This window comes from Phoxinus phoxinus (genome assembly GCF_949152265.1).
Source record: "Phoxinus phoxinus genome assembly, chromosome: 22".
Classification (NCBI taxonomy): Eukaryota; Metazoa; Chordata; class Actinopteri; order Cypriniformes; family Leuciscidae; genus Phoxinus; species Phoxinus phoxinus.
The window spans coordinates 14,959,224-14,986,358 of record NC_136897.1 but is presented as its reverse complement, the minus strand read 5'-3'; the positions used below and the strand labels follow the sequence as shown (position 1 = coordinate 14,986,358).

The 27,135-nt window shown below is 38.7% G+C and overlaps 3 protein-coding genes across 20 annotated transcripts in view; all 3 read right to left on the bottom strand.

The window, feature by feature from the left end:
- The window catches only part of tmcc1b (transmembrane and coiled-coil domain family 1b), a 30,669-nt gene extending 24,635 nt beyond the window's left edge, over window positions 1-6,034 (bottom strand). For 3 of the 10 annotated variants that reach the window (XM_079598358.1, XM_079598363.1, XM_079598354.1), the window contains exons 1-2: window positions 5,871-5,996; window positions 3,909-4,077 (exon numbers count right to left, since the gene is read on the bottom strand). The gene's annotated coding sequence lies outside the window, so the exon portion shown is untranslated. Of the gene's footprint in view, window positions 1-3,908; window positions 4,078-4,555; window positions 4,967-5,870 lie in introns of those variants that run through there. The other 7 variants (XM_079598353.1, XM_079598359.1, XM_079598360.1 and 4 more) reach the window with 7 other exon arrangements.
- A 4,616-nt stretch (window positions 6,035-10,650) lies between these two features.
- LOC306990201 (uncharacterized protein) lies at window positions 10,651-13,031 on the bottom strand. The gene is made up of 6 exons (XM_079596740.1): window positions 12,674-13,031; window positions 12,475-12,597; window positions 12,285-12,403; window positions 12,033-12,180; window positions 11,843-11,961; window positions 10,651-11,675 (listed from the first exon to the last, which is right to left on the bottom strand). The coding sequence occupies exons 1-6, from the start codon at window positions 12,906-12,908 to the stop codon at window positions 10,980-10,982; spliced, it is 1,440 nt and encodes a 479-aa protein (XP_079452866.1). The 5' UTR covers window positions 12,909-13,031; the 3' UTR covers window positions 10,651-10,979.
- Window positions 13,032-22,478: 9,447 nt separating this feature from the next.
- LOC306990909 (uncharacterized protein) lies at window positions 22,479-25,014 on the bottom strand. Of its 9 annotated transcripts, none has more exons than XM_079598237.1 (7): window positions 24,647-24,989; window positions 24,445-24,567; window positions 24,262-24,380; window positions 24,001-24,148; window positions 23,805-23,923; window positions 23,080-23,735; window positions 22,641-22,970 (listed from the first exon to the last, which is right to left on the bottom strand). In XM_079598237.1, the coding sequence occupies exons 1-7, from the start codon at window positions 24,867-24,869 to the stop codon at window positions 22,757-22,759; spliced, it is 1,602 nt and encodes a 533-aa protein (XP_079454363.1). In that variant the 5' UTR covers window positions 24,870-24,989; the 3' UTR covers window positions 22,641-22,756. The 9 variants fall into 9 exon arrangements, with proteins under 9 accessions (XP_079454358.1, XP_079454363.1, XP_079454360.1 ...); XM_079598234.1 differs by having other exon boundaries at window positions 22,666-22,990; window positions 23,044-23,735; XM_079598233.1 differs by having other exon boundaries at window positions 22,666-23,042.
- Window positions 25,015-27,135: the final 2,121 nt, after the last annotated feature.

Genomic DNA, 27,135 nt, shown 5'->3' with positions numbered 1-27,135 from the left:
AAAACCTAATTGCGGTTTTTCTGACAAATATTGCGATTGCTGTGTGATTTCCGATTTTTGCATTCGATACTTTTAAGTGCATAAAACCTAAAATTATGAATAAAATGTGTTGTTACTTCGACACAGAGGGTTAAATAAACTACATACATAGTGATTGAGGTAATGAGATTGTTTGATGCTTCGTGATTATTAAATACCTGAACCTAAATACCAAAGAATAAGAAGACATAATGGAAATTAACTTAAACACTTGGTCATTTGTTTTTAAATTCTTTAACACTTAAAAATAGAAAATGAATTCTTATTAGATTTAGATTTACAATTAGAAAAACTAAATAATTCTGTAGTCCACTGCCATTTACTGAATATGAAACTGTTATATTGCACACATTTTAAAATAAGAGTAATAATATAATAAAATAAAATAAGTAATAAAATAATAGAATTACGGTGAAAAAACGAGACAACACAGACTAATATCAACAACAATACTAGGCCATCTTGGTTAATGTTTCAGAAAAGTTAAAATGAGAAGAGTTACAGTGTTTCCTTTAGGATTTTTTTAGCAGTGGGGAAAGGTCTGTCCAAACAACAAACACCCCTGATGCTGAGCGTAGCCTATGCTTGCTAAATGGTACCCCTGGAGCCTGTTCCTTAAGTCTGTTTTCACCTATAAAATCATTTTAAAAAATGAGTGGTGCCCGCAGCCCGCTCGCAGTGTGAAGCGCGTGTCTGCGCTATTCTCTGACATACCCGCTCGCGGTGTGTAGCGCGTGTCCACGCTATTCTCTGACTCCGACATGCCCGCTCGCGGTGTGTTTTTACGCTTGTCCGCGCTATTCTCCGACATGCCCGCTCGCGGTGTTCTTTATCAATCAACCAAAGCCGGTCGCGGGGGCGCCGCCCTCGCCATCTTTCCATTCACTTCACTTTTGCTATTTAACCAGAGCGGATGAGACGAGTGCGTCACGTGTGGTGTTTGTCAATGCGCCTTTGGAGAGAAGTGAAAGTGACCGCTCGGCTAGTATCGATACTTCGGGACAGGGCTCGCAAAATTTCTAAATCGCTGGTAGCCCTTCGGGCAGGCACTCTTCAGATTTTGGTAGCCCGAAATGAATTTTACTAGCCCACATAAAAAGACAATTTTTAATGTAGAAAATTGGTGGGAGTCATAACATGAATCAAAAACTTTTTCAAAACACAAATATCAACAATTGGATATAAAATCAAATTAGAATCATCAATACAAATATACATCTGGTTCTCTGAAGTGAAATGTGTGTGACCAGTATGGAACATTAATCTGTCTGTGGCTCAGCCCCCAATGAGGGTATGATAAAAAAATAAAATTAAAAAAAGGTAACACTTTGGGTTAGGGTCTAACGCTCACAATTAACTAGTTTCATTAACATGCAGATGGCAGGGTTTTATCATCACTGAGGTCCCAAATGTGAGGTAGACTAGTTAGGGGTGTTCGAGGGCCAATCTGCAATAATTTTCTCGGGGGCCCGAGAAAATTTTGATTTCTCTGATCTACATATGTGCATTTTTAAGATGTTTTGAATGCCAAAAAAATTGGACAATAATAGCTTTAAAACCATGTCACACAGCTGATTATTTTTCTCTCCTCATCAGCATCACTCTTTTTCTCTTTGTTTTTCTCTTGCTCTGGCTCTTCCCATCCTAAAGCTGAGCTTTGACTGATAGGCTTTTCATTTTTGTCTGTCAATGACGAAAGTAAACTTGGGGTCAGCTGATAGGTTGATTTCATTTTAATTTTCAATCATTTTCTCAGACACATTCATTTACTGAAAGCTAGGTAGCCTAACTAAGTTTATTAAATTTATTCACAATATGTACACATTCATTATTGATCTTAATACAGGGCCGTAAAAAGGGCTTTATAATCAAATAGGTCCTAAATATAAGGTTGTTAGGGGGTTCAAATTTTTTATTTCTCTGATATGTGCATTTCAAGACGTTTGAAGGCCAAAAAAAGGATAAGAAATAGCTTTAAAACCATGTCAGCGGGCAGTATTTGTCAATACCTGCTCTCACTTCTTATCCATCACTCTTTCTTTTTCTCTCAGTCTCCTCATCTTGCCCTGTCTCTTCCCCTCCTAAAGCTGATCTTTTTTAATTTACTGAAGGCTACAAATTGTACTATATTAATTCTCAACATGTACACATTCGTTATTAATATTGTGCCTAACAAGATGAAAACGGCTTTGTTTCTCGTCCCCTCACAATGACAGTAAACAAATTACATTCCACGAGTCACGTTACAAAGGCCTATTTTCAATTTAAAATGGCGAAATTAGACAAGTAAATTCGTTTGCCTGATAATTTGTCATTTGTTTAACATTTATGACCTAAAAAAAGTCAAATGTGAAATATTTAGTTTAGCTACTTACATTATCGCACTTGACCGTAAACTGAAGCGTCGAGTCGCTCTGCTCAAATTCGCGCTCTGTGAATATAAATCCCGCCTACTTTGATTTGATTGGTAATCTCTAATATTCTGACATTGACGAGCAGTGACAGACCAATGAGGCTCATATACATACACACACACATACACCCTGTCCTCTCTGACGCGCGCTCTGTTCGGCGCCACTGCGGATTGAAGACGAAGAACGCGCTGAATCTGATTATAACAAGACTGAAGCGAACACTATTTCAGATAGCCCGTCGGGCAGGCCGGTTATGCATTTTGGTAGCCCGACTGGAAAACACAATAGCCCCGGGACGTCGGGCGGGCGATTTTGCGAGCCCTGCGGGAAATTAGTATTGGTACCGTTCAGATATTTCAGTATCGATATTATTGACAACACTAGTGTTAGCTGCTTTGCTGCTGACAGAAAGCCGGAGCACTGCATACAACCTTGTTTCCATTGCCATTTCTAATTGGCCAGCAAGCCAGGAACGCGAGATTCGACCATTTTGATTGGCTAATAGGTTTGTCACTCAAATGTCAGAGGCGGGGGAAAAAACCTCAGACTCCTGAGGTTAGGTTATTGCGGGAGTTAAAACCTCAATATCGATGCGATAAAGGTTAATCGTGCAGCCCTAGACCATACCGCTCAAAAGGTTAATCATGCGGCGCCCGAGTGCATTTGACCGGCATAAAATCTGCATATGGCAGACTGACCGGCCTGACGTGAAAAAATCGGCCAATTCCGGTCACCAGCCGATCAATCAGTGCATCTCTAGTCTGCGGACCAGGTGTATGGCTGTATCAGCAGTGCATTAAATGGGATAAATTTAAAGACATAGGCCTATTTTAAGATTTCAAGTATCCCACTCATATACCACTCATTTTTTTAATCACCGTGAACTAATACATGAAGTATTTGGCCTGCAGAACTTGCCTATGAGATATTCAGCAGAACAGTGCACCTTTATTTGTGTGATACTGCGTAGATATACTTTTAAAATATTTCTAAATTTCTGACATTTAAGCCTGTTGCTAAAAATAGCTAAACTGGCTATAGGCTTCTGAAAATCTGAACAACTTGTCCTGCTGAATTAACGTCTTTATTATTTCACCCTGTGCCCACATTTATTAAAAAAATATTTTAGATAGTGCATGCAATTGAACAAATCGCAATCAAAAGCACTGTATTTTCTGTGGCTGAAATGGGTCAGCTTATTCTGTATCCATTATCCAGTGCCATTCTCATAGCTTCCCAAGGTCACGTCACTCTGTCTGTATGCAAGTGTGCCTTTGAGCAATGCTACACTCACTACAGTCAAGACATTCAGGACACTCAGCACACCCAACAACAGTGGCATTATAAATCTCAATGCATCTATCTGATGGCATATAACTTAATTTGCTAAATATTTGTTACGAGATGTTCCTGAAAAAAACGTATGTGATGAATGACATAAACAACTTTCCATACCTTCAGTTCCAGTCATCCTGCTCAGTCTTCTCAACACCGAAATCTGATACTGAGGATAAATCTAAGACGAAATCCAGAACGGTCTCATAGACAATGACAGTCCCTCAGTGTCACTGTCCTCTTGAGACTTCAGTCAACTTGCCCCTCATAAATGTAGGATTATCACATGCTGAAAAGAGTGAAAATGCATATAATTTAGTGAAGTAACACTGACTTGTCCAGAAACAGTACATTCATATCATGTATATTAACACTAATGTGTTAAAAATTAAAACAAGCCGATCAAATTTTACTACATTTATACGTAACTAGTGAACCATTTTACTGTCAAACAACCACGTGTGAGAATTTCACGCAGAAAGCATTAAGAAAACAAGACATTAATGATGATTGTTGACTACGGTTTTACAACCAACCGGATGGGTTGGTTTAGGCTGCATGCGGTCTATCCGATGGTCAAACAGGCCTACGTGCCCATAAAACAAAACCAAGGAGTGATCAAAAAGACTATCAAAAACTGCAACAGACACATAAGATTGGCTAAGTGAATTAAGCTAACGCTCTCGTCGTGCCATTATAAACTCGAGCTGTCACTATCAGATTTCAGCATGACATGTAACACAGAGGGTTAAAGCATGAATACAAACCCATTTCACTTAGTGAGACAAACGGATGTGGCTGAGGACTGAATTAATCCGATCCTTTTCCTGCACTGTCCGTTGATGCTGTTGCTAGCCGTGTTAGCTGCCCGGCTAGCTGGTAAATGGACAGTTTACGCCCAACCCAGGCTAATACTATTAGATGGTCGATATAACGCGCCGCTGCACACAATCACCGGCAGGGACTGATAACAAAAATCGGAAACATTGCGCTCAAACCGCTCGAGCGGAAGGAAGAACGACCTACCCTTAAACCCGGCTGCAAGTTACATTATAGACTGTATGTAAACGCCTGTCAAAGTCATACAGACAGGCAGCAGCCGACAGCATCATCACCATCGGATCACGCGAGTGAGCTTGTTTGGGTGGCACCACCCGATGGGACCTTACATCAGCAGCATACATGCGAGTGGGTGGATTCGTTATATTATTTGCAAATTATCACTTAAAAATTATCTACAGTACATTTACTCCTTCACTCCTTACCTGGAAGACCCACTGCCTCCACAATATGAAATTATTATTTGCAATAAGCAATATATTTTTAGTTTTGACATATTAGTTAAATATAAATAATGAATTATATAATATTAAGTGGAAGATTCCTTTCATATGTCCCCTTTAAGGTTTACATACACCATGTCAACTCTTTGGTAATGCTTGTAACGTTACTTTCTGTAACGTTACGATAGTGTTGAAGATATTCTGACTTTAGCTTTTGACAGAAACATTCAGATTTTTTGGGCAAAACTTTCAAATCATGTATTGATCCACGTGAACGATACTTTCATCTACCGAAAACAAATACAATAAAAGTTTTGCGTTTGTTAAATTCTTTATTTTTCTTTATGATTTATCTCCAAGATGCATATTTTTCTTTTCAGTCTTCTATATTTTTAATAATAAACTGAAAGTGATCGATTTCCAAATCCCCCATTAAGAGTTTTTTTTGTATGAATGTTATGCTGCAATGCTCTGTACAGTTTACTGTAAGTTATATTCTATTAGTATTTATGTTAGGCTACTGAATAAAGCAGTGAGATCAGATGTATGGCGGGTTTCGCTGATGTCTGACCTGCTGCACCTGATCTCGCGGCGTGCTCTGCGAGCATCGCGCGGCTAGGCTGCTAACGTCATCAGCAACACAGGCTAAAACCGACTAGCTCGCTAACAGCTCAGCCAACAAACTGACCGACTGTGACCAACCCCACAAACCGAACTACAACATATCGGCGGCGGCTTCGAGTTAACTCTGGAAATGTATGGAAGGCAAAAACATAAACGTTTTGCGGTTACAACTTACATGAGCGCTGAGAGAGAATTTTGCTGATGTCCGTTAATTTCTCCTGAGGGAACACTCCCACTGTGACGTCAGCAGCGCGCTCACAACGCGTGAGGGAAGCAGCGGTCACACTGCGCGTGGCACGATATGACGGAGTGACCACATCAGAGGCTCAACTTGGCTTCAAATTGTGAAATTCACAATTTAAATTTAAGAATTGTTCACCACCCCGAAATAAGGTCTCGTCATCCCCATTTTGTACGAAACCTATGGGTCTCTTTGTGTGGACCACTTGCAGTTTTTGAGTGTGCGGGACTGACACTGCAGTGCCAGTGCCTCAAAAAAAAAAAAGTTAGGCCTACTGAAAGACTCTTGACTGTAAAAATTGACATACTAGCATATAGCATACTGCAGAGTCTTATGCTCGTATACCACTGAAAATTCAGTCAAGTGATGCCAAAATTCAGAACATCTTGTGTATTTGTTGATAGGACTCAATAAGGTACAATAATCACTTTATTACATAATGCAGGGTTCAGAGGTGTCACAGTACATAGGCTACAATACAAATTTCATTATGATACAACGAAATAACATACACATTTTAGTCATGTGGGACACATATGAATATACAGAGTCAAACAGGGAGAGTTTATCAAAATGATTCATTAATGTATTTTATCCATTACACTCTAGGTAGTTTGTTTAAAAAACATATAAATACGCAGTCAAAAAGAAAATAAGAATCATATTAGCCTACTTAAATATTGTGTCCATTGTCTATTTTAAAAATATATAAAAATCTGCTATTTATATGGAAATATGGACATTTCAGCCAGTATCCTCAGGATCCAGTCTATCCTCCTCGCAGCCGTAGTTTATGAAAACTAAAGACTGATGTCACCTCCACTCACTATGCTGGTGCAGTCATCTTCCACACTCCTGGGATGGCTGTATCGTTCTCCCACACTGGACATTCAGATTCAGAATCTGAATGTCCAGTGTGGGAGAACGATACAGCCATCCCAGGAGTGTGGAAGATGACTGCACCAGCATACATTCAGTTTATTTTGATTTAAAAAAATCAGGATTCTCCTGATCCCAGCATAAATAAATCACTGCAGTCATTGAATCATTGATCTTGCCTATTAATTATATTTGGCCAGAAAATTTCATCAACATCACAGCATATATTTTCATGAATCATGCACTGTGGGGAAAAACACAGTCTTCCGTTGTTTAAAGAAGACTTTATTAAGGGTTTCAATCTTTCCATCTCAGAGAGGAAAATAACTCCTCAATTGGATTCTGGAAAGGAGAATATGCTGGAAGGAATACTACTGAAATTTGAGTGATCCTCAAACCCCTCTGGCACCAGTGCTGAGTGGACATTGTCTCAAACAAATACAAAATTTCACTCCATTTGCTCCTGATCACCCTCCAGAAAGAGGTTGAGGGAGTTTTTTGGTTTAGGAGCCGTTTGGTGTTTTGTTGCCCCAAGACATCATTATGTGCCATAGTGGTTGAAATTGTGGCAAACATGATGTTGCCTCCTCGTTGTCCAGGTACATTGATGGCCAATCACATTCCTCCATCACATTTTTTTTGTGAAGATTCAAGCCGCTTCATCAATATACAAGTACTCATAATGAGATGCACTGCTATGCTAATGGTAGCATTGATTGCAAAGTTGATACTATAACTGTTGCAGAACAGTCTGATTTCCTACTTTGAAGCAGCACTATAGATGTCTGTTTACAGTATAAGTGCAGTAATTGCATGGCTCACATATTTGAACAAACTAGAGCTCTTACACCCTTATCATTCTTATTCTTAGTTGTTTTATAGATGTATTTGAGAAAGATGTGTAAACAATAAGGAAATTTGCATTCCATGGGTCTCATTCATGAAACACGAGCAGAACGAATTCTTGTGTAAATCGTGTGTAAAGTGGTTCTGGCGTAAATTTTCGGATTCATTAAAATGTTCGTATTTTCCAAATGTTAGTTGGTACGAAAGAAATCTACACCTGCTCCCAACCACGTGTAAATAGTGCGTTTAACTTCCGAACGTTTTGCTCATTAATAAGGCTGCATTTTAATTCACCTTAATCGGGGACATATTTACACAGCATTTTGAAAAAATAGCTATTATATTAATTACATATGTTTTTTCTTTTTACTTTTATTATAAGAGCCAGTAATAGCATCTGCAAACGGAACACTTTAATCACATAATTAATTGCTCAATACGGCTCGGCTATATTTTTTCGAAGTGAACTAATTCGTTTTTTGCAGTCGTGCTTCATGTCGAACCATTTTCTCTTCACTTCTGGGACTGTTCGATTAACAGATGAAACTCCAGTAACTGCATCTGTAATATCTGCCAAGCTTGCTTTTTTTAGGACCTGATACGCCACTACGCTTGAAATAACAGGCGCTGTAGGCTTTTAGTGCATGCGCGCGTCGGCGGGTGTAACGTTATTGCGCTCAGAAAAGCGCCCGTTAGAACAGCGCATCAGCAGCGAATGACATGTTTAACCGGCAAGGCTTTAAAGCACATGCAAATAATTAATTTTTATAAACTACAGTGTCCCGTTCCTCTGCATTTCATGTGAATATACGTCGCGCTGTACAGTAGGCTTGAGACGGAGGCGCCAGAAAACTGATAGAATGCACGATCCTACGATATTTCTTCAAAAGCAGATCGTGGAGACATTTTAATCATAATATTTGACATAATATTTGACGGTGCCCAGGGCCCCTTAGATGTCCTGGGCCCCTGGGCAATTGCCCAATGGTTAATCCGGCCCTGTTATGTGGCGTTTTGAATGAACTTCTGATAATAAAATATTATCTGATAATGAGAAATTTTTATTTTTCATTCGCTTTTAAGAAGACATGTTGAAATCCTTCGTTTGATGTCATAATATGATGCCCATATATAGTTGTCAGTCGGATTTAATGGGCGGGATTTATGGTAATTGAGAATGAGCGTGAACGCGCGTCCCATTTACGACAGATTGGAATTCATAACACACACACACACGTTTCACTATCACATCTGACGTTTACGAAGTATTTGTGAATCAGGAGAAGAATTTTCGGGAAGGTCTCTTTACGCGCAGATCACTCACATATTTACTCGTATATTTACGAATGTTTCATGAATGAGGCCCCATGTGTATTGCTCAGAAGATATCAATAGATGTTGTATTTGAGAAAGCTGTGTAAAAAAGGAAATTTGGATTCCATGTGTATTGCTCAGAAGATATCAATAGATGTTGTATTTGAGAAAGATGTGTAAACAAGGAAATTTGCATTCCATGTGTATTGCTAAATCAGCATATATAAATGTGGGGCTAATTGAAATGAATAACAATTTTGTTTGGAAAAATGTTACACAGAAGTTCATGTAATTTTTGTAAAACCAAGAGGGCAGTTTTGAGAGCAGTTGAGTTTAAAGAATTGTCAAATTGATAGAGGACAAAAATGTTAGATACATAGCCTAATTTCTACAAAAGGAAGACTAGTCTAAGGACCATCAACTCACCATTTAAACTGCCCTGTAAATCATGGTCACAGTTAAAAACCTCCACATTCAATTGCATTTTATTTCCTACCATTTCTGAGATAAATGTAGCACATTGATCTGCCAGTATTGGGTTTATGTGTAGAACTCATGCATTTGCAATTTGTACAATGATGCATTTAAAAGTTAATGGCCAAAAATGTATCACAAAAGTTCACAATGCTGTTGCAGATGAAATATGTGGATAACATTCAATAAATATATTTTTTAAATACTGATAATCATTCAGTCAAACCCCTTTATCTAAACCCTGCTCCTTGACCATCCACCATGTTTGTTGAACACTTTGTAGTTCTAATCCTCATCCAGCGCACAATGGGTTGTGGCCAATAGAAGCTGGTAGAGTGTGCATGCCATGGATCCACACTTCAGATTTTAGGAGGAAAAAGTAATCCATTTAGTGTATCTTTAAAAAAATTAAACCTACAACATTTGGGACACTAATTAAAACACCATTTAGAACAGGTAGTATGTGAAATTGTTATACAAATGATGTTTTTATACAAAACTCATCGTATCAATGTCCCTGCTCTGGGCATAGATTTTTAGAGCATATGAAGAACACCTAGGTCGCACAGCAGCACATGCATGACAGTTTAAAGGATAATTCCGGTATTTAACACCTTGAGTCTATATTGTAGTTTGTTTTGGATGAACAAGAGTGGTGGACAACATTTTTTTGACAATGGTTCCTCTCTCTCGAGTTTTTGACTATAAAAGAATTGGCCATGGACCCATTTAACATTGGAGTCAATGGGCATGCCTGAAAATGTCATTAAAACAGCCAATAATGTTCGTTTACAAAACTGTTCAACTCACCGAGTGGTTAGTGGTGTTCGTTGATGATTATAAACAATATATCGTCGCAATATATGATTCCAATCCGTTTATTTTGCTATAGTGGAACTATTTTTTCAACAATGGGATTTTACAAAATGACTAAAACATGGCAGAAACTGTATTTCGCAACACTTTTTGTTTCTGGAACATCAACTAACATCACTAATCACTCGGTGAGTTGCACAGTTTTGAAAACTAATGTTAAAGGTGTTTTTAATGACATTTTCAGACATGCCCATTGACTCCAATGTTAAATGGGTCCATGGCCAATTCTTTTATAGTCAAAAACTCGAGGAACCATTGTCAAAAAATGTTGTCCACCACTCTTGTTCATCCAAAACAAACTACAATATAGACTCAAGGTGTTAAATACCGGAATTATCCTTTAAGCTTTTGGGGAACTCAACCTTAGTGTACATGGTCCTCCAGGAGGAATGACAGAACAATTAGAGAAGCAGCAAGTCATTCAAAAAGCACTTTGACAGAAAGTTGCTCAGTTTATCCCACAGTTCTCGTCTTAGATTGAAGGACAAGACTGTAAAAAATAAAACTTTGGCATAACCAGTTGAGGGAATAAGAAAAAAGCAGCAACAATTAGCATCTCATTAAGGTTTATTAAAGTACTACACAAGTCATTGAGATATCATACATCCAGTATCAATTGCCACTTTGGAATACCTCTACAATTACTCATCGCATTCACTGTTTGGGAGACCAGTAGATAGAGGATGACCGAGCAGGAGAAGACACATATTTGGGGCTGCGAGGAGAAAAGACTGGATCCTGAGGATACTGGCTGCGAGGAGGAAAGACTGGATCCTGAGGATACTGGCTGCGAGGAGGAAAGACTGGATCCTGAGGATACTGGGGCATGAATGGGTATTGAACACCAGGAGGCACAATAGGATTAGGGCCATAAAACTTTGGGTACTGTGGAGGATAACCTGCAAACTGCTCAAACTGGGCAGCAGTTGTCGTGGAAGGTGTAGTTGTTGCTTCAACTGGGCTCTTGAGGGGGTACATATACGGAGGATATTTCGGGTACCTGGACTGTTGAGGCTTCGGTGCTACAGGGGAACCTCTATAATTAAAGTAATATGGATCAAACATTGACATAGGATACATTTGTTGGAACATTTGTTGGTTAGGGTCTTGAAGAGGAGTAGTTGTCGTTGTAGGTGGCACAGTGGGAGGTACAGGTCTTACACCAGGGCGACCATGATAATATGGATACCACCAGGGTCTGCCAATTGGGAAAGGGTAAATCATTTGTTGACTGTCGGTTGGGTCCTGGAATGGATCAATGGTGGTTGGGGCCAGCGTTGGTTGTGTCACAGGACAAGAAAGAGTCACTTCCCGGTCACAGTACATGAAATGGAGCTGTATATCAGTATCCTGAGGAAGACAAACCATCAACTAGCATTTATATACAGTGGATCAAAACCTTTCATCAGAGTTGTACATGAATTTTGAACATAACCCGTTCTTGTCTTATAAGAACTTTATCCACTTCAAATGTTGACTACTGTTGTTGAATCAGACAAGGGCACTATTATTCGTACCTTAATTTCCCAACAGCTTCCTGTGAATGGCGCAGTGACAACCAGTGAACCATCAACAGTCTCCAATGTGAATGAACATTTAGAATATGCTAGAAGCAGAGGCTGCCATGATCCATCAACTAAGAGGAAAGAGAAAAAAATTAAAGCTCACTCACCTCTTAGATTAAACTCAAAGAATTATGTGACTTGCCTCGAACTTTAACATTATCTGCTCTGACGGCAAGAGAGATAATCATGCCAGAAGGGAAGCAGGACACTGTAGGGAGGGGAGGACTCACAGGGCAAGACATTTGCACTGGAGCCCCCATTATAATGAGTGGCAGAATATAACGTCCACCCTGTTAGAGATTTGGGAAGAAAAAGAAAAATCATGCAAGGCCCACTTTTCACTTGGTTGAAGCAGAGCTACAGTGCACTTGTCATCTTTAGTATGCAAACTAACCTGTTGTCTGACATGACAGCCCTGGTATGGAGCATCAAGAGAAACATCTCTGCGTGCCCGCTTCAGTGAGAAACCACAGCTGGATGGCATCTCAGACAAAGGCACTGGTGACTCAACTCCTGATAAAGAAATATTAAAATGAATTTAAAAACTATTGTTAAAAAAAAAAAAAAAAAAAAAAAAAACTTACCCCGATCAACCAGAAAGTGTGGCATCCTTATTTGTCCTGGAATGCGCAAGGTCATTGAATCATTTCCACAGTGCACAAAGGGACCCAGACGTCGCAGCTTAGCTTTAGCAAGCTGGAACCGCTCTTAAAAACAATTCAAGTTAAGTTATACTTCCCATTTAAAAGTAGGAGGTCCCACGTTAAATTAATCTCAAATTACCTTCTTCATTTGACTGGTATCCATCAGACTTTTCTGCTGACCTCAGCCCAGATATTTCCATTTCTTTATCAGATACTACATCTTGAGCACCAATTAAAAGTTTGCCAAAATGGATGTTTTCAGAGACTGCTCTGTAAGCAGTCCCAGTTTCTGAAAAGGACTCAGGACTAGCCCTTAAAGACGTCAACATGGTCACAGACATTGTGAAAAGTAATATGCCATTTGTCCAAGGCATGGTGAGTTTGTTGTACACAACAGAGCACCAAAAGGAAAAAAACAACCTAAAGTTACTGAACAACTCTTGTCTATAAACATTGACAAGTGTATTAAGACATAATGTGCTATTTGTACTAACCTTTGAATCATTCGCTGCTACAGGTTGGCCAATCAAATCTATTCCTCAATCAGCTTGTTGTTTTCACCTGTGCCTCATTAAGATGACAGTTAACACAAGGGCTGAATTTGGAACAGCAGCAAATACTGCAGAGTAGTATGTGTGTATGCTATTGACAATTCAGTCAAGTGATGCCAAAATTCAGAACATGTGGTGTCTGTTGAAAGGACTCAATAAGTTACAATAAGGTACAATAATCACTGTATTTATTATAATGCAGGATTCAGAGATGTCACAGTACATTTGCAAAAATAGTTTTTTTTATGATACAAATAACATACAAATTGTTGTTGTCATGTGTTAATACAGAGTCAAACAGATAGAGAGTTTCTAAAAATGATTAATTCATATATTTTATCCATTCCGCAGTAAAAAAAGAAAATAAGAATCACATTGCTTAAATTGTGTAGATTATTGTTTCCATTGTCTATTTTAAAAATATATAAATCTGCTCTTTTGCATGTTGAAAGTGCTAAACTAAAATACTGATGTCACCTCCACTCGCTATGCTGGTGCAGTCATCTTCCACAGTGACTCTTGGGATGGCCTTATCTCTCTCCCACACTTTTCTAATGGTCCCCGCGCAGTTGTTCAACCGATTTCGGTTATCGTATAGGTTCAGATCTTAAAACAGGGGGTTCTGAAATCGGATAAGATCACCAAATCCAATCTTGGTTTTGATCTGGATCAAATCATCATTGTGTTAAAAAACTTTTTTTAGTAAGAGTGGGATAGCTTTGATCCCACAAAAATAGGATCTTCCTGATCCCAGCAGAAGGGATTTCAGGAACAAAACTTTAATAACTTCAAAACTGGTCAAAAATTTGTATGATATAACAAGAGATTGATCAAGTTTTAGAGATAAAAGTCTCTAAAGTTGCTGTTTCTAATATTTATAAAACAATTTTTTCATTTACTCCGCACTCAGATTTTTCACCCATGTCTAACATAAAGCAGAACTGGGAAGCTGATCTTAATCATGTTTTTACGGATGAAGAATGGTCAAAGGTCCTCCGTCGAGTTCATACCACTTCTATTTGTGCTCGTCACTCACTAATACAGTTTAAGCTGTTACACAGAATATACTGGACGAAAGCTAAACTGTCCAAAATTTACCCGGATATAGATCCTACATGTGACCGATGTCGGCAGGCCCCGGCTACTCTCTTCCACACTTTTTGGCTTTGCCCAGCATTAACCTCTTTCTAGACTTCAATCTTCAAGTCAATCTCGAATGTTTTCATGCTAGATGTTGAACCCTGCCCCTTAGTGGCACTATTTGGTCTTAATCCCGCCAATGTATCTTTATCATCTTTACAGTCAAATGCTTTAGCTTTTTGCTTAATACTTGCCAAAAGGCTTATATTGATGAACTGGAAAAATCCTCTTCCACCCAGCTACTCTCATTGGATGCACGACCTGCTGCAGTTTATCCAAATAGAAAAAATTAGATTTACCATGATTGGCAGAACAGAACAATTTCATATGATTTGGCAACCTTTTCTTTTGTATTTTAAAAAATAATATTTTTTCTTTAAATAACCATTCTTTTGCATTTGACCCTAGCTGTTTTGTCCTCTCTCCCACCATTATTTCTCTAAGAAACAGAGTACATAAAAAAGGGGAAATAAATTGTATTTGTTTTCTTGACAGATGGCTTTGATTTGTTAAAAATGATGTGAAGGTGTTGTAAGGTTGTTGTTTCTTTTTGTTTGTTTTTTTCTTCTTCTTCTTTCTTTCCTTAGTAATATTTACAGTCTTGCTGTATTTTATTTTTATTGATACCAGATTGTACATGCATACTACACTACTAGTATTTATACTTGTATTATTGGATAATGTATTAGCATGTTTTGAAGCAAGCAGATATAATCCTTTTTTTTTTCTTTTTTTCTTTTTTCTCTTTTCTTTTTTTTTGAATCAGAGAGTAAGCAATCTGTCTGTTTAATTTCACCTGTATATTTTTATTATTATTATTATTGATCAATATGTTGATACAAACCTTGTATTGTTTTCCATTTTCTCTCTGATTGGTAAAACACCAATAAAGAGAGTTAAACTAAAAATTTGTATGATATAATGTATAAGCATATTTTATATTTTTATTTTGCTCCTGTTTAGCTTAACCGTTAAAAGTAATAAAGTAGAAGTAGAAATTACCCTTTAAATACAGTCAAAAAATAGATTTTGGTGGCATAAAATAATCCCCCAAACAGCTGTCAATATCAAACAAAAACAATATATGTAATTTTAAGTGTTTTTTAAATATATTCATATAATATAAACTACATTGGCACAATCAGACATGAACCAGCCAAAAGTATTTTCTAACAGTTGTATATCTTATTGAATATATATTTCTACGGAAACTCTAAACTAAAGGGTCATGGTGATGGGAGGAAAAATATGATATGGGAGGAACATTTTATTTTAATGCTTTTGCGGTCTCTCGCAAACATTTTGTGTTCCCCCAAGAACCTTTTCATTCACTCTCAAAACTTTTGAATTCTTTGCAAATGAACGCAAATTTTCTTGGAGAAAAGCAAAACTTTTGCGAGAGAATGCAAAAGCATTAATATATATATAATTTTTCGACCATTTATTCTTTTCCATCACAATGACAAAGACTGGTTGTCCACTGAAGCTAAGAAGGGCTGAGCATGGTTACCTGGATGGGAGACCTCCTGGGAAAACCAGGTTTCTGCTGGAAGAGGTGTTAGCAAGGCCAGCAAGGGGCGCTCACCCTGTGGTCTGTGTGCGTCCTAACGCCCCAGTATAGTGGGGACTAAACTATCAAAGAGCACCGTCCTTCGAATGAAACGTTAAACCGAGCTTCTGACTTTCTGTGGTCACTAAAAATCCCAGATTTGCCCTTTGGCCTCTGTCCATCATGGCCTCCTAATCATCCCCATATATATACTGATTGGCTTCACCACTGTCTCCTCTACCAGTAAGCTGGTGTGTGGTGGGCGTTCTGGCGCAATATGGCTGCCGTCGCATCATCCAGGTGGATGCTGCACATTGGTGGTTGTTGAGGTTTTTTAATTTTTTAGATTTTCGATAAGTTGAGGTTGTTGAAGTTTTGATGATATCCTTTCTATCTCCAAGGGCAAAAGAACTCCTCAATTGGATTCTGGAAAAGAGAATATCCTGGAAGAAATCATACTGAAATTTTAGTGATCTTCAAACCCATCTGGTACCACTCAGTGTGCTGACCACAAGCCTATCAGCAAAAACCATTCTGCACCAGTTTTGTAAATATTAGAACCTAATTTTTTTCCGAAACAGAATTCGTTTGCAAACAATCCAGGTGTTGGAATCTGTTCCCCACCCATATGATATGTGTTGATATAGTGACTTAAAAGACGTTGATACTGTTCTGTATTTGGATGGAGCTTAACCAGTATCAGTTGAAATGTATATTTTTTTAACATTTTTGCTTTTTATCATGTTATGGTATGTAGAAAGGAAGCAAAGTGGGAGAGACAGAGATAGGGCGATGGGATCATTAAAAAGTCCATGAGCCGGGACTCAAACTCAGGTCACTCGAAACATAAAAGCACCAGATGTCAGCGCATTGCCCACAAGGGTATCGTCCAACTTATCCTGCACCAGTTTTGTAAATATTATAACCTCATTGTTTAAGACACACGGGGGGAACAGAATCCGACGGCAAACAATCCAGCTGTCAGAATTCCTTACCCCACCCATATGATGAGAGATGTTGATGCAGTGATTTAAAAGATCCCGAGCTTGTGTGTGCATGGAGCTTAACCAGCATAATTTTCATTAATATTAGAACCACCTTGTGGAAGAAACGGGGTATTGAAGTTTCACGTGCTTTTATTATTTACGAAGAAGAGGAATGAAAAACAGAACTGTAGTAACACACTAGATGGCAATAATACAACATTGACACATATTGGCAAATTACTATATTACTACACTTCCACTTAATTTTACAGTAGGATTGAGTAAATTTATTCTTAGTAAATTATATCACTTAAAAAATGCTTTTCAAATAATGGCAAAATACAATAATTCACAACCTAATTTTTTTTTAAATCAAAACCTATTGACACAAACAAAAAGGTATTTTTCTTATTCTTTTTCCATGTTACAGTTTTACAGCATAACATATTTACCACTATACACAGTCTAGCCCATTTAAGATCAAACTAAACAGAATTAAATGAAACAAAGTCTAATCTCACTCCTACTCAAACTTTTGTCTCACCAATGGGTTGGTCAAGATATCTGCCTTCATGTCATTTGTAGCACAATATTGCAGTTGTATTTGTCCATTCTGCACACTTTCATGAATGTAATGGTAGCGAATGTCAATGTGCTTGGTTATTGAATGATCAACCAGATTTTTTTGCGATTGCAATGGCTCCTTGGTTGTCCTCCAGGATCACCACATGAAGTAGCATCCATTCCAAGATCACTCAGTAGTCATCTAAGCCAGGCACATTCCGGAGCTGCTTAGCTAAGTGCGACGTATACAGCATCTGCTGTTAAAAGAGCAACAGTTGACTGTTTCTTGCTGAGCCAACTCACCACTCCCCCACGCAGTAAGAACACATTACCGGTTGTAGAGCGACGATCGACCTGGTGTCCAGCCCATTCAGCATCTGAAAAACCGCCCAAAGTTCCAGACTCTGACCGTTCATACTTGAGAGCAAGTTTCAGTGTACCCATCAAGTACTTTTATCCACCTATAGATTCAGTCTCCATGAGACCACAGACGTCACTATAGTGACTATAAAATCTTATAGTGACTATACACCAACTCTAGTTTACGTTTAGAACGGATTTCTCTCACTGGCTGAAGTGGCTTCCTAGACAGTTTGCCTTCCACACATGCTTCACAGAAGATCAATTCTTTCTCTGCAGGAAAGTCCACTCCATTCACCAGTTTTTAAAAGTTCCTTCAACTTAGTGGTGTGACCCAGTCGCTGGTGCTACAAGCTGGCTGCTATGCACTTGACGAACAGTGACAGGTCATCATATCTTTGTCCATTTTTATCACGGATGTAACAGCGAAACTTCTTGAACTGCACAGTATTTCCTTTTTTGACAGCAGCTCCCATTGAGAAGAGATTTCCGGATAACTTGGGGACACGTCATGTGCTTTGAAGCTCCAGAGTCGATCAACTACTCGACCTGGTTTGCCCATCTAGCGACTAAGGCACTCTCAGGTGAGTCTTCTTCATGTTCACATGTTACATTTTTGCCTTTGTGGGTTTTAGTCTGTTTTTCTTACTTGGACAGTCAAACTTGATATGTCCTTCTTTCCCACACTTGTAACATTTCCACAAGCCGGATCTGTCAGCTCTCACTGCTTTGGGAAAAAGCCTGCATATCACCACAAACTTGTGTTGACATCTCTGACACGCCATCGGCAGAGCACCGCTGGACATAGCACCGCCATAGTTACCATCAGCAGACGCTCACATTTGCTCTTCATTTATTAATGCTTGCTGAACAAACTGCAACGTTAAACTGTCCAACTTAGTTTCCAGTGCAGTGACAATTGTAGCATAGCTTGGTGGTAAGCTACCCAGCAGTGTTAGAATCTGGTCCTCCTCTTCAATCACTGCACCCATTTCTCCTAGCTGGTCAGTTAACTCCTTCATTCGTTTAAAATGTTTACAATGTTTTTTCTTCAGAAACAGCTTGTTTGCAAGACTGTCTCTCTCTAATTGTCCTTTTAGTGTGTCCCACGCGTGATTTTATTATATACAACGAAGAAGAATGGGATAGGGTCCTTGCGGTGGGCTCGCTAATGGCACCTTCCAGGGTCAACCACTCCAAACTGAGCTTTTATGACAAGTTCAGGCCAGGCCCTTAACATCGCTTGGCTCCTTGGGTGGTAGGGGGCGACACCATAACCCTGTATTTAAAGTTAGCCATGTTATTGACACATATTCCTCCTTGGCACCCTTAAAAAATACCAAAAACGCAGGGCACTATGGTCTTCGCGGGTGGAGAGCATCAGGGAATCCCCTCGCTGCATGGAGAGTGAGACACGTGGGATATGAACCGGCGTAAGCTCACTTAGTCCCGTCCGCTCAGCCCTGCGACTCCATTGTTTGTTCCTCTCAGACTCGCCCGGGCAAGCAACGCGCTCCGAGGTGTGGCGTTTTAAAATAAATTCCGGCAAAAAATATGATCTTTTAGACTGAAATATGCTCTATTAGTCTCACCTGATAGTTACACGGAAGAAGCACCATTCTCAGCTGTCGAGTTGTCAAAGCTGTCCTCAGCTGCAGTGATGTCAGCACCATTCTCATTCTCACAGTGCGAGTAGCTGGTCTCAGTGAGTGCAGTCACGGCGTGGGTAAGTCCCAGGCAAGTGATGCACTCTGTGAGCTTGTCCAAGCTAAAATTGTGGTGCGATATTTTGCATCAAACGGAGTGTACGTGGAGGACGCTCAAGCTTAATTGGGTTATCTTTGGTCGACGTACTGAGAATAACAAGGCTCAAATAATTTAGTTGGGTCAGTACCTTCTATTCTTTCTTTCATGCCTACAACTGAACTCATACATTCTGTCTGCAACTTCTATTCTCTAAATCCTCCAGACGTTCCATCGCCTTTTTCAAAGTTTTTTCAAGATCTGAGACCCGGGTGACCGTTGATGTACTCTTGACTTCGATATCAGAAATGTGCTGCTCACCTACTTCTGATTTTTGTAGACATGTCGGCAATTGGCTTATGATGTTTCCGTAATTTCATGTCCAATATTTCAGGTATTATACTTCTCAGATATTCCTTCAACAATGCTGCATCTTCAGTAAGGCTGGCAGTCTAAGAGCATGCCTCATTTTCTACCTCAGGCCCATAATCTGTGGTTTGACGAGTTGTTCTGTGTTGTATTTTCTCAGTAGGGTCAGATTGGTTCCAAAGTGTCTTCAACGACATTTTGCACTTTTTATACACATTTCAGTCAACATGCAAAGTCAGTAACAAAGGTTTTAGAGAAGTAATTGCTTAAGGCGAGGAGCAAAATACAATGTGTCTACACAGAGCCACGCAGAGCCGGAAGTAGTTAATCTCCTGTCTCTCTTTCTACCATCTTTTAAGAAAATGCCCGCTTACTCAGTCTCTCTCCTCCCCCAACAATATGTGTTTTAGTGCTCCGTGGATCAGTCCAATCCATTTTGTTTTTCTCATATGCAATACCAAAATGGGTATTTAACAATCAGTGGCCATTTTCAAACTACATTTGGTGTTTTTCAAAAAGTTTTCAACAGAACTGCTAAACTCATGAACGGCCCACCCGTAAACCAAGCACCCAGTGGATTAGAGAAAATTGGGTAAGCGTTTGAAAATGCCCATTCTGGTTTGAAAACTGCCACAATGTTTGTTGATTGGCTCGTTTCGAATAAAATTTCGATCAAATTGAAAGGGGTGGCTTATTCCTTTTCTAATCCGATCGAGAGAACATGTAAAAACTTGATCGGATTGAAAATCTAAACTAAAAGAGCTGCACATGTGCAATGATGCAGAAATAGCATAATGAAGTATGGGGGATTTAAAAATAAATATGGTACGTAACTTGATTAATTTGGAAGCAAGGGTTTACAGATCACAGTGCAAGCAGGAGAAGCCTCATGTTATGGTCGTCATTATCACAGATGGCTGTTTTTGACCTACACTGTACATGAAGTGAGAACAGTAAGCTATTTAGGTTTGTACGTTAGGACTCACTAACTTTAGTTGTAACTTAATGATAGTATGATTGTATGACCAGAAAATGAAAGTTTTCTTCTTCATTGGGATTGTGGTTGAATCCTCAGGGAACCAGGTTACTGCGCTCACATTATGGATATTATAAATAAACCAGGCTTCAGTTGTATAGCGCAGATAACTGGTCCGTTCACACAAATCTTATCACACTTTTGAAATGCGCTGGTGAACGCGTGCACAGTATGGTGATTTAATACATTAATACCCATGCCCATCCTCTCAAGATACCTGGAATCAGTGTTACAAGTACCCCAGACACATCGGTTTACCATTTTTGTAGCACTAGTACAGTGCCCGTGCCGTGCAAAATCAGTTTTTGTGTGTTTTTAGTAATTGTTGGTTTGGTGTGTTTGAGTGCTCATTGTTACAATGACACAGCAAAAGATCAGTGACATTTTTATTTGTGCATGGTAGAAAGCAAATACTGATACTGACATACAATAAATATGGAAAATTGAACTACATGGTTGAAAAACAATTTATAATGGTGATATTAGGTGACATGTATTTGGATATCTTTGTAAAGGTAGCAGGAGTTCAGATTAGATTACATTAGTTTCAACTTTGTTGTCATTGTGCAGATTACAATTATAGAGACAATGAAAGCCAGTTAGCGGAATTTATGTTTAGTTGGTGAATAGCATAGGCTACTATTACACAGTAGTGATAACGTTAAGCGCATCAGAATAAAATATAATATTCAGAAGTAAACCATGTAGCTGACTTACAGATTCAGTTAACATCCACAAATGAATTAATAAGCACGATGATTCAGAGAGTAGGCTACACAGTGAATTTAGAGAAAACGCTACTTAAGCTCCACTGCTTTCTTCGACCCTCTCCGTCTCTGGTCCTGCTGCACTATGCTCACTCAGTGTGCAGTGTGAGAGGGTGAGTGGCCAGCGTCTAGAGCGGCAAAAGACAATGTGTGCTGCTTTTACCGATATATTTAACGATATCTTTTGCATTTCTAACCCAAACAACGTCAAACTTGGCACTGCACTTGTGTCCATAGCAAGACACCCGTCAAGTCTGAAATCCATCTGACTAATGGTTCGAGAGATATGCGAATAACAGACACACGCACAGACAGACATTCCAGTAATTTATAGATAGTATAAACACCATCAAACCGATGAGAGCTTCAGATCTTCCAATGTTTCTCTATGGTGCTGAAACCTAAAGATGCCCAAGTTCCAAATAGTTCATTTTCTGGTCTGTTACGTTCCAGAACGTATTTTAGTGAATTTTTCCTGCTTGCTTGTCTGTTTTGTGCTCTGCTCTCCTGTACCAGCACCTGAGTGTTAAACACTTTCTATTACTTGGACATACAAAGAAAGGATGTAAGGGGGAAGCAAATAAGCAGTCAAGCACACATTCCTCATCTCCCCTACCTATTCTCCTTTGTCCTGATCCAATTACTTCTCTCCTCAAACTATTCCTTTCCCAGACATTTATTCTCTCTGCTTCCAAGTTGTTTGGCTTCCACATTAAACAAAACCAATTCAACAAGTCCCTTTCTTTGTATGTCCAAGTGGAAAGAACTTCAACACCCCCAGCTGAGATTGGATCCAGCCAGGTCGTAATATTTCAATGATCTTTTAATGTTTCGATATTTGTAATATTTCAGTAATTGAGCTGCTGTTGCACAAGTAAAGGCTTTTTACTACATTTAAGATTTGGAACATTAGGTTCTAATTTTTAATCATGCTGGGTTTAAGCAGTTGCAAATCAGACAAATAATGGATCTTTGGTATAGGGTAAACTTGTATGAAGACCATTTAAGCATTTTAGATTAAAACTAAGGCATAACCAGTTTAAGGAAGTGAACAAACGCAACAATTGGCATCATGCAATTTTATTAGGCTTTTGACCCTGAAAAGAGGAAACAAATAAAGAGTCTCTTCCAGTATCAATTACCATTTTGGAATAACTTCAATTACTCATCTCATTCATTGTTTGGGAGACCAGTAGATTGTGACTGAGCAGGAGAAGACACATATTTGGGGCTGCGAGGAGAAAAGACTGGATCCTGAGGATACTGGCTGCGAGGAGGAAAGACTGGATCCTGAGGATACTGGCTGCGAGGAGGAAAGACTGGATCCTGAGGATACTGGCTGCGAGGAGGAAAGACTGGATCCTGAGGATACTGGCTGCGAGGAGGAAAGACTGGATCCAGAGGATACTGGCTGCGAGGAGGAAAGACTGGATCCAGAGGATACTGGCTGCGAGGAGGAAAGACTGGATCCAGAGGATACTGGGGCATGAATGGGTATTGAACACCAGGAGGCACAAATGATTGAGGGCCATAAAACTTTGGGTACAGTGGAGGATAACCTGCGACCGGTTCAAACTGGGCAGCAGTGGTCGTGGAAGGTGTAGTTGTTGCTTCAAGTGGTCTCTTGAAGTGGTACATATGGGGATGATGAAACATTGGGTACCTAGACTGTTGACGCTGAGGTGCTGCGAACGGTTCAAACTGGGCAGCAGTGGTTGTGGAAGGTGTAGTTGTTGCTTCAACTGGTCTCTTGAAGTGGTACATATGGGGATGATGAAACATCGGGTACCTGGGCTTTTGAAGTTGTGGTGCTACAGGGGAACCTCTGTAATTAAAGTAATATGGATCAAACTTTGACATAGGATACATTTGTTGGAACATTTGTTGGTTAGGGTCTTGAAGAGTAGTAGTCGTTGTAGGTGGCACAGTGGGAGGTACAGGTCTTACACCAGGGCGACCATGAGAATATGGATACCACCAAGGTCTTCCAATTGGGAAAGGGTAAAACATCTGTTGACTGTCAGTTGGGTCCTGGACCGGATTAATGGTTGTTGGGGCCAGCGTTGGTTGTGTCACAGGACAAGAAAGAGTCACTTCCCGGTCACCGTACATCAAAGGGAGCTGCATATCAGTATCCTGAGGAAGACATGAACCATCAACTAGCATACATAGTTGAATAAGACAAAGGCACTCAGTTATTCGTACCTTAATTTCCCAACAGCTTCCTGTGAATGGCGCAGTGACAACCAGTGAACCATCAACAGTCTCCAATGTGAATGAACATTTAGAATATGCTAGAAGCAGAGGCTGCCATGATCCATCAACTAAGAGGAAAGAGAAAAATAATAAAAATAAAGCTCACTCACCTCTTAGATTAAACTCAAAGAATTATGCGACTTGCCTCGAACTTTAACATTATCTGCTCTGACGGCAAGAGAGATAATCATGCCAGAAGGGAAGCAGGACACTGTAGGGAGGGGAGGACTCACAGGGCAAGACATTTGCACTGGAGCCCCCATCATAAAGAGTGGCAGAATATAACGTCCACCCTGTTAGAGATTTGGGGATGAAAAAATAAATAAAACCATTCATGCATGACCCACTTTTCACTTGTTTGGAGCAGAGCTACAGTGCACTTGTCATCTTTAGTATGCAAACTAACCTGTTGTCTGACATGACAGCCCTGGTATGGAGCATCAAGAGAAACATCTCTGCGTGCCCTCTTCAGTGAGAAACCACAGCTGGATGGCATCTCAGACAAAGGCACTGGTGACTCAAGTCCTGATGAGGAAATGTTAAAATTAATTAATAAAAAACTACCCACCCACATCAACAAGCAACTTACCCCGATCAACCAGAAAGTGTGGCATCCTTATTTGTCCTGGAATGCGCAAGGTCATTGAATCATTTCCACAGTGCACAAAGGGACCCAGACGTCGCAGCTTAGCTTTAGCAAGCTGGAAACGTTCTAAAAAATAATTCAAGTTGCATTTAAAAGTAGGTCCACTTTATATTAGATCTCAAATTACCTTCATTCTTCAAATTACCACGGTATTCATCAGACTGTTCTGCTGACCTCAGCCCAGATATTTCCATTTCTTTATCAGATTCTACACTTTGAGCACCAATTAAAAGTTTGCCAAAATGGACGGTGTTTGAGACTGCTCTGTAAGCAGTCCCAGTTTCAGAAAAGGACTCAGGACTAGCCCTTAAAGACGTCAACATGGTCACAGACATTGTGAAAAGTAATATGCCCTTTGTCAAAGGCATGGTGAGTTTGTTACTATACTCAACAGTGAGCACCCCCCCAAAAAAAACAGTTACTTAATGACTATAAACATTGACAAGCTTATTAAGACATCATGTGCTATTTGTACTCACTTTCGAATCATTCGCTGCTACAGGTTGGCCAATCAAATCTATTCCTCAATCAGCTTGTTGTTTTCACCTGTGCCTCATTAAGATGACAGTTAACACAAGGGCTGAATTTGGAACAGCAGAAAATACTGCAGAGTAGTATGTGTGTATGCTATTGACAATTCAGTCAAGTGATGCCAAAATTCAGAACATTTGTTTTTTTTGTTGATAGGTCTCAAAAAGTTACAATAAGGTACAATAATCACTTTAGTTATTATAATGCAAGAATCAGAGGTGTCACAGTACATAGGCAACAATACAAATTGTATTGTATGTTAAAAAATAACATACAAATTTTAGTCTTGTGTCTGGGACACGTATACAGAGTCAAACAGAGGAGAGCTTTTAAAAATTATAAATTTTTGTACTTTATCCATTACACTTTAATTAAATAGTATAAATGTAAATGTCTATTTAAAAATCTAAAAATAAATCTGCAGTCAAAAATAATATAAGAATCACATTACTTGAATACTACAGATTATTGTTTCCATTTAAAAAAGATTAATCTGCTATTTTGCATGTGGAAAGTGCTAAACTAAAAGACTGATGTCACCTCCATTCGCTATGCTGGTGCAGTCATCTTCATATTAACAAAAATAATAATTACTTAACTTTATATAATAACATAACATAATAACTTTAAAACTCGTCAAACATTTGTATTATGTAATATATACACACATTTATATTTTTATTAATATACTAACATCAAAACTGTGATGTGTTCTCTGTTGATCTGATAACAAATTCAACTGTAGATACATAACCTTCTAAACCCAGAAATAAAAGTTTTTGGAATTTATAATTCTTTCATTCCATTACAAATTCCAAAAACTTGTTTGTGTGATAATTTATTTGTATGTTAGGCTATATCCACTTTAGTGGACACCAGGACTCAGTTGTTTAACAAATAAAATGACATAAAATGACATGTGTATAGGCAAAAACAATGTGTTTTTTTTTCATTTACTAATAAATGTTTAGGTTTCAGGATTTTTTTTAAACCAATCTTTGTATAATAATGATTTTCAACTATGTTATGAAATATATAAGGGAATGAATTTATATGCCATTTTACTTTATTCAATATGTGGATAAAATGGCCATAAATATGTAGTTCCATTCCATACAATGTATTTATACACTTTATATAATTTGCATATGAATGTGTACTTGGGGCAACATGTAATAAAAAAAGAAGTGTAAAAATGTGAGCTATTATTGTTAGATATTATTATGAAAATAAATAAACACAATTTTCATAATAATGTCTAATATATCATAGGAAAATTTATAAATAATTTATTTCCCTATTCATGCTGTGTTTCCCAGAATGCCTGATAAGCATACAAACAGTGGACATGTATGAAATCAATGCCCTGTTTTGTAACAAAGTCTTATTTTAAATTAGAAACCCAATAACATTTTTCTGAGAGATTTAGTTGTTTGAAGTCCATTTAAATGATAATTACAAAATATGATCATATTTCCATGATAAGTTAATGTATAAATTAATGTAAGGCATTTTTAAAGACCAAGGGGAAGTTGCTGTCATGGTAAAACTTCCAAACGTTTGGTATCTCTGAAAATCCCTGAATGTGCTCTTTAGTTCTCTCAGGGGAGTTAGTACTCGAGCCAGTATCTGAAGCACCAGACACAGAAGGCTTTGTTAGTTGGGGTGATGGGCCACACATCATTATCACAGAGGGATCCATCTGATCCTGATGTTGACAATAAAATTATATATCGATATTTTCTGGGATTTTGTCGAAAAAGTAAATTAGAAAATATTTTCTGAGACTGCAAGTTCAAGCCTGTTGTGGAAAGCTGACTCCCATCATATTCTGTGTGGTGGTAGTTCACAGCAGTGACATAAATATCTGTTGTTCTTTAGCTAGCACCAAGTATTGTGAAATGTAACCGCATTTGGAGCAATGATAATCAAGATTTGGAAATCTGAAAAGTTGAGTATCTGAATCGGGTTGATTCGATTAAATTCTGCTTTGAACAACTAGCACAAAAGTAAGACGGATTACCAGATTCTGGATAGAAAAACTTGGGATTTCAAGATTAAACTTTTTGAACAACTAAGACACTTGGGGTAAGGCCATTGGAG

Bases quoted from the DNA above. Each gene is read 5' to 3' on its own strand.
- LOC306990201 (XM_079596740.1), bottom strand. From the start codon at position 12,908: ATGCCTTGGACAAATGGCATATTACTTTTCACAATGTCTGTGACCATG. The intron at 12,181-12,284 runs GTTAGTTTGCAT...AATCTCTAACAG, and splicing joins GCTGTCATGTCAGACAACAG to GGTGGACGTTATATTCTGCC. The intron at 11,676-11,842 runs GTACGAATAATA...TGTCTTCCTCAG, and splicing joins GAAGCTGTTGGGAAATTAAG to GATACTGATATACAGCTCCA.
- LOC306990909 (XM_079598232.1), bottom strand. From the start codon at position 24,869: ATGCCTTTGACAAAGGGCATATTACTTTTCACAATGTCTGTGACCATG. The intron at 24,381-24,444 runs GTAAGTTGCTTG...TTTCCTCATCAG, and splicing joins ACACTTTCTGGTTGATCGGG to GACTTGAGTCACCAGTGCCT. The intron at 24,149-24,261 runs GTTAGTTTGCAT...AATCTCTAACAG, and splicing joins GCTGTCATGTCAGACAACAG to GGTGGACGTTATATTCTGCC.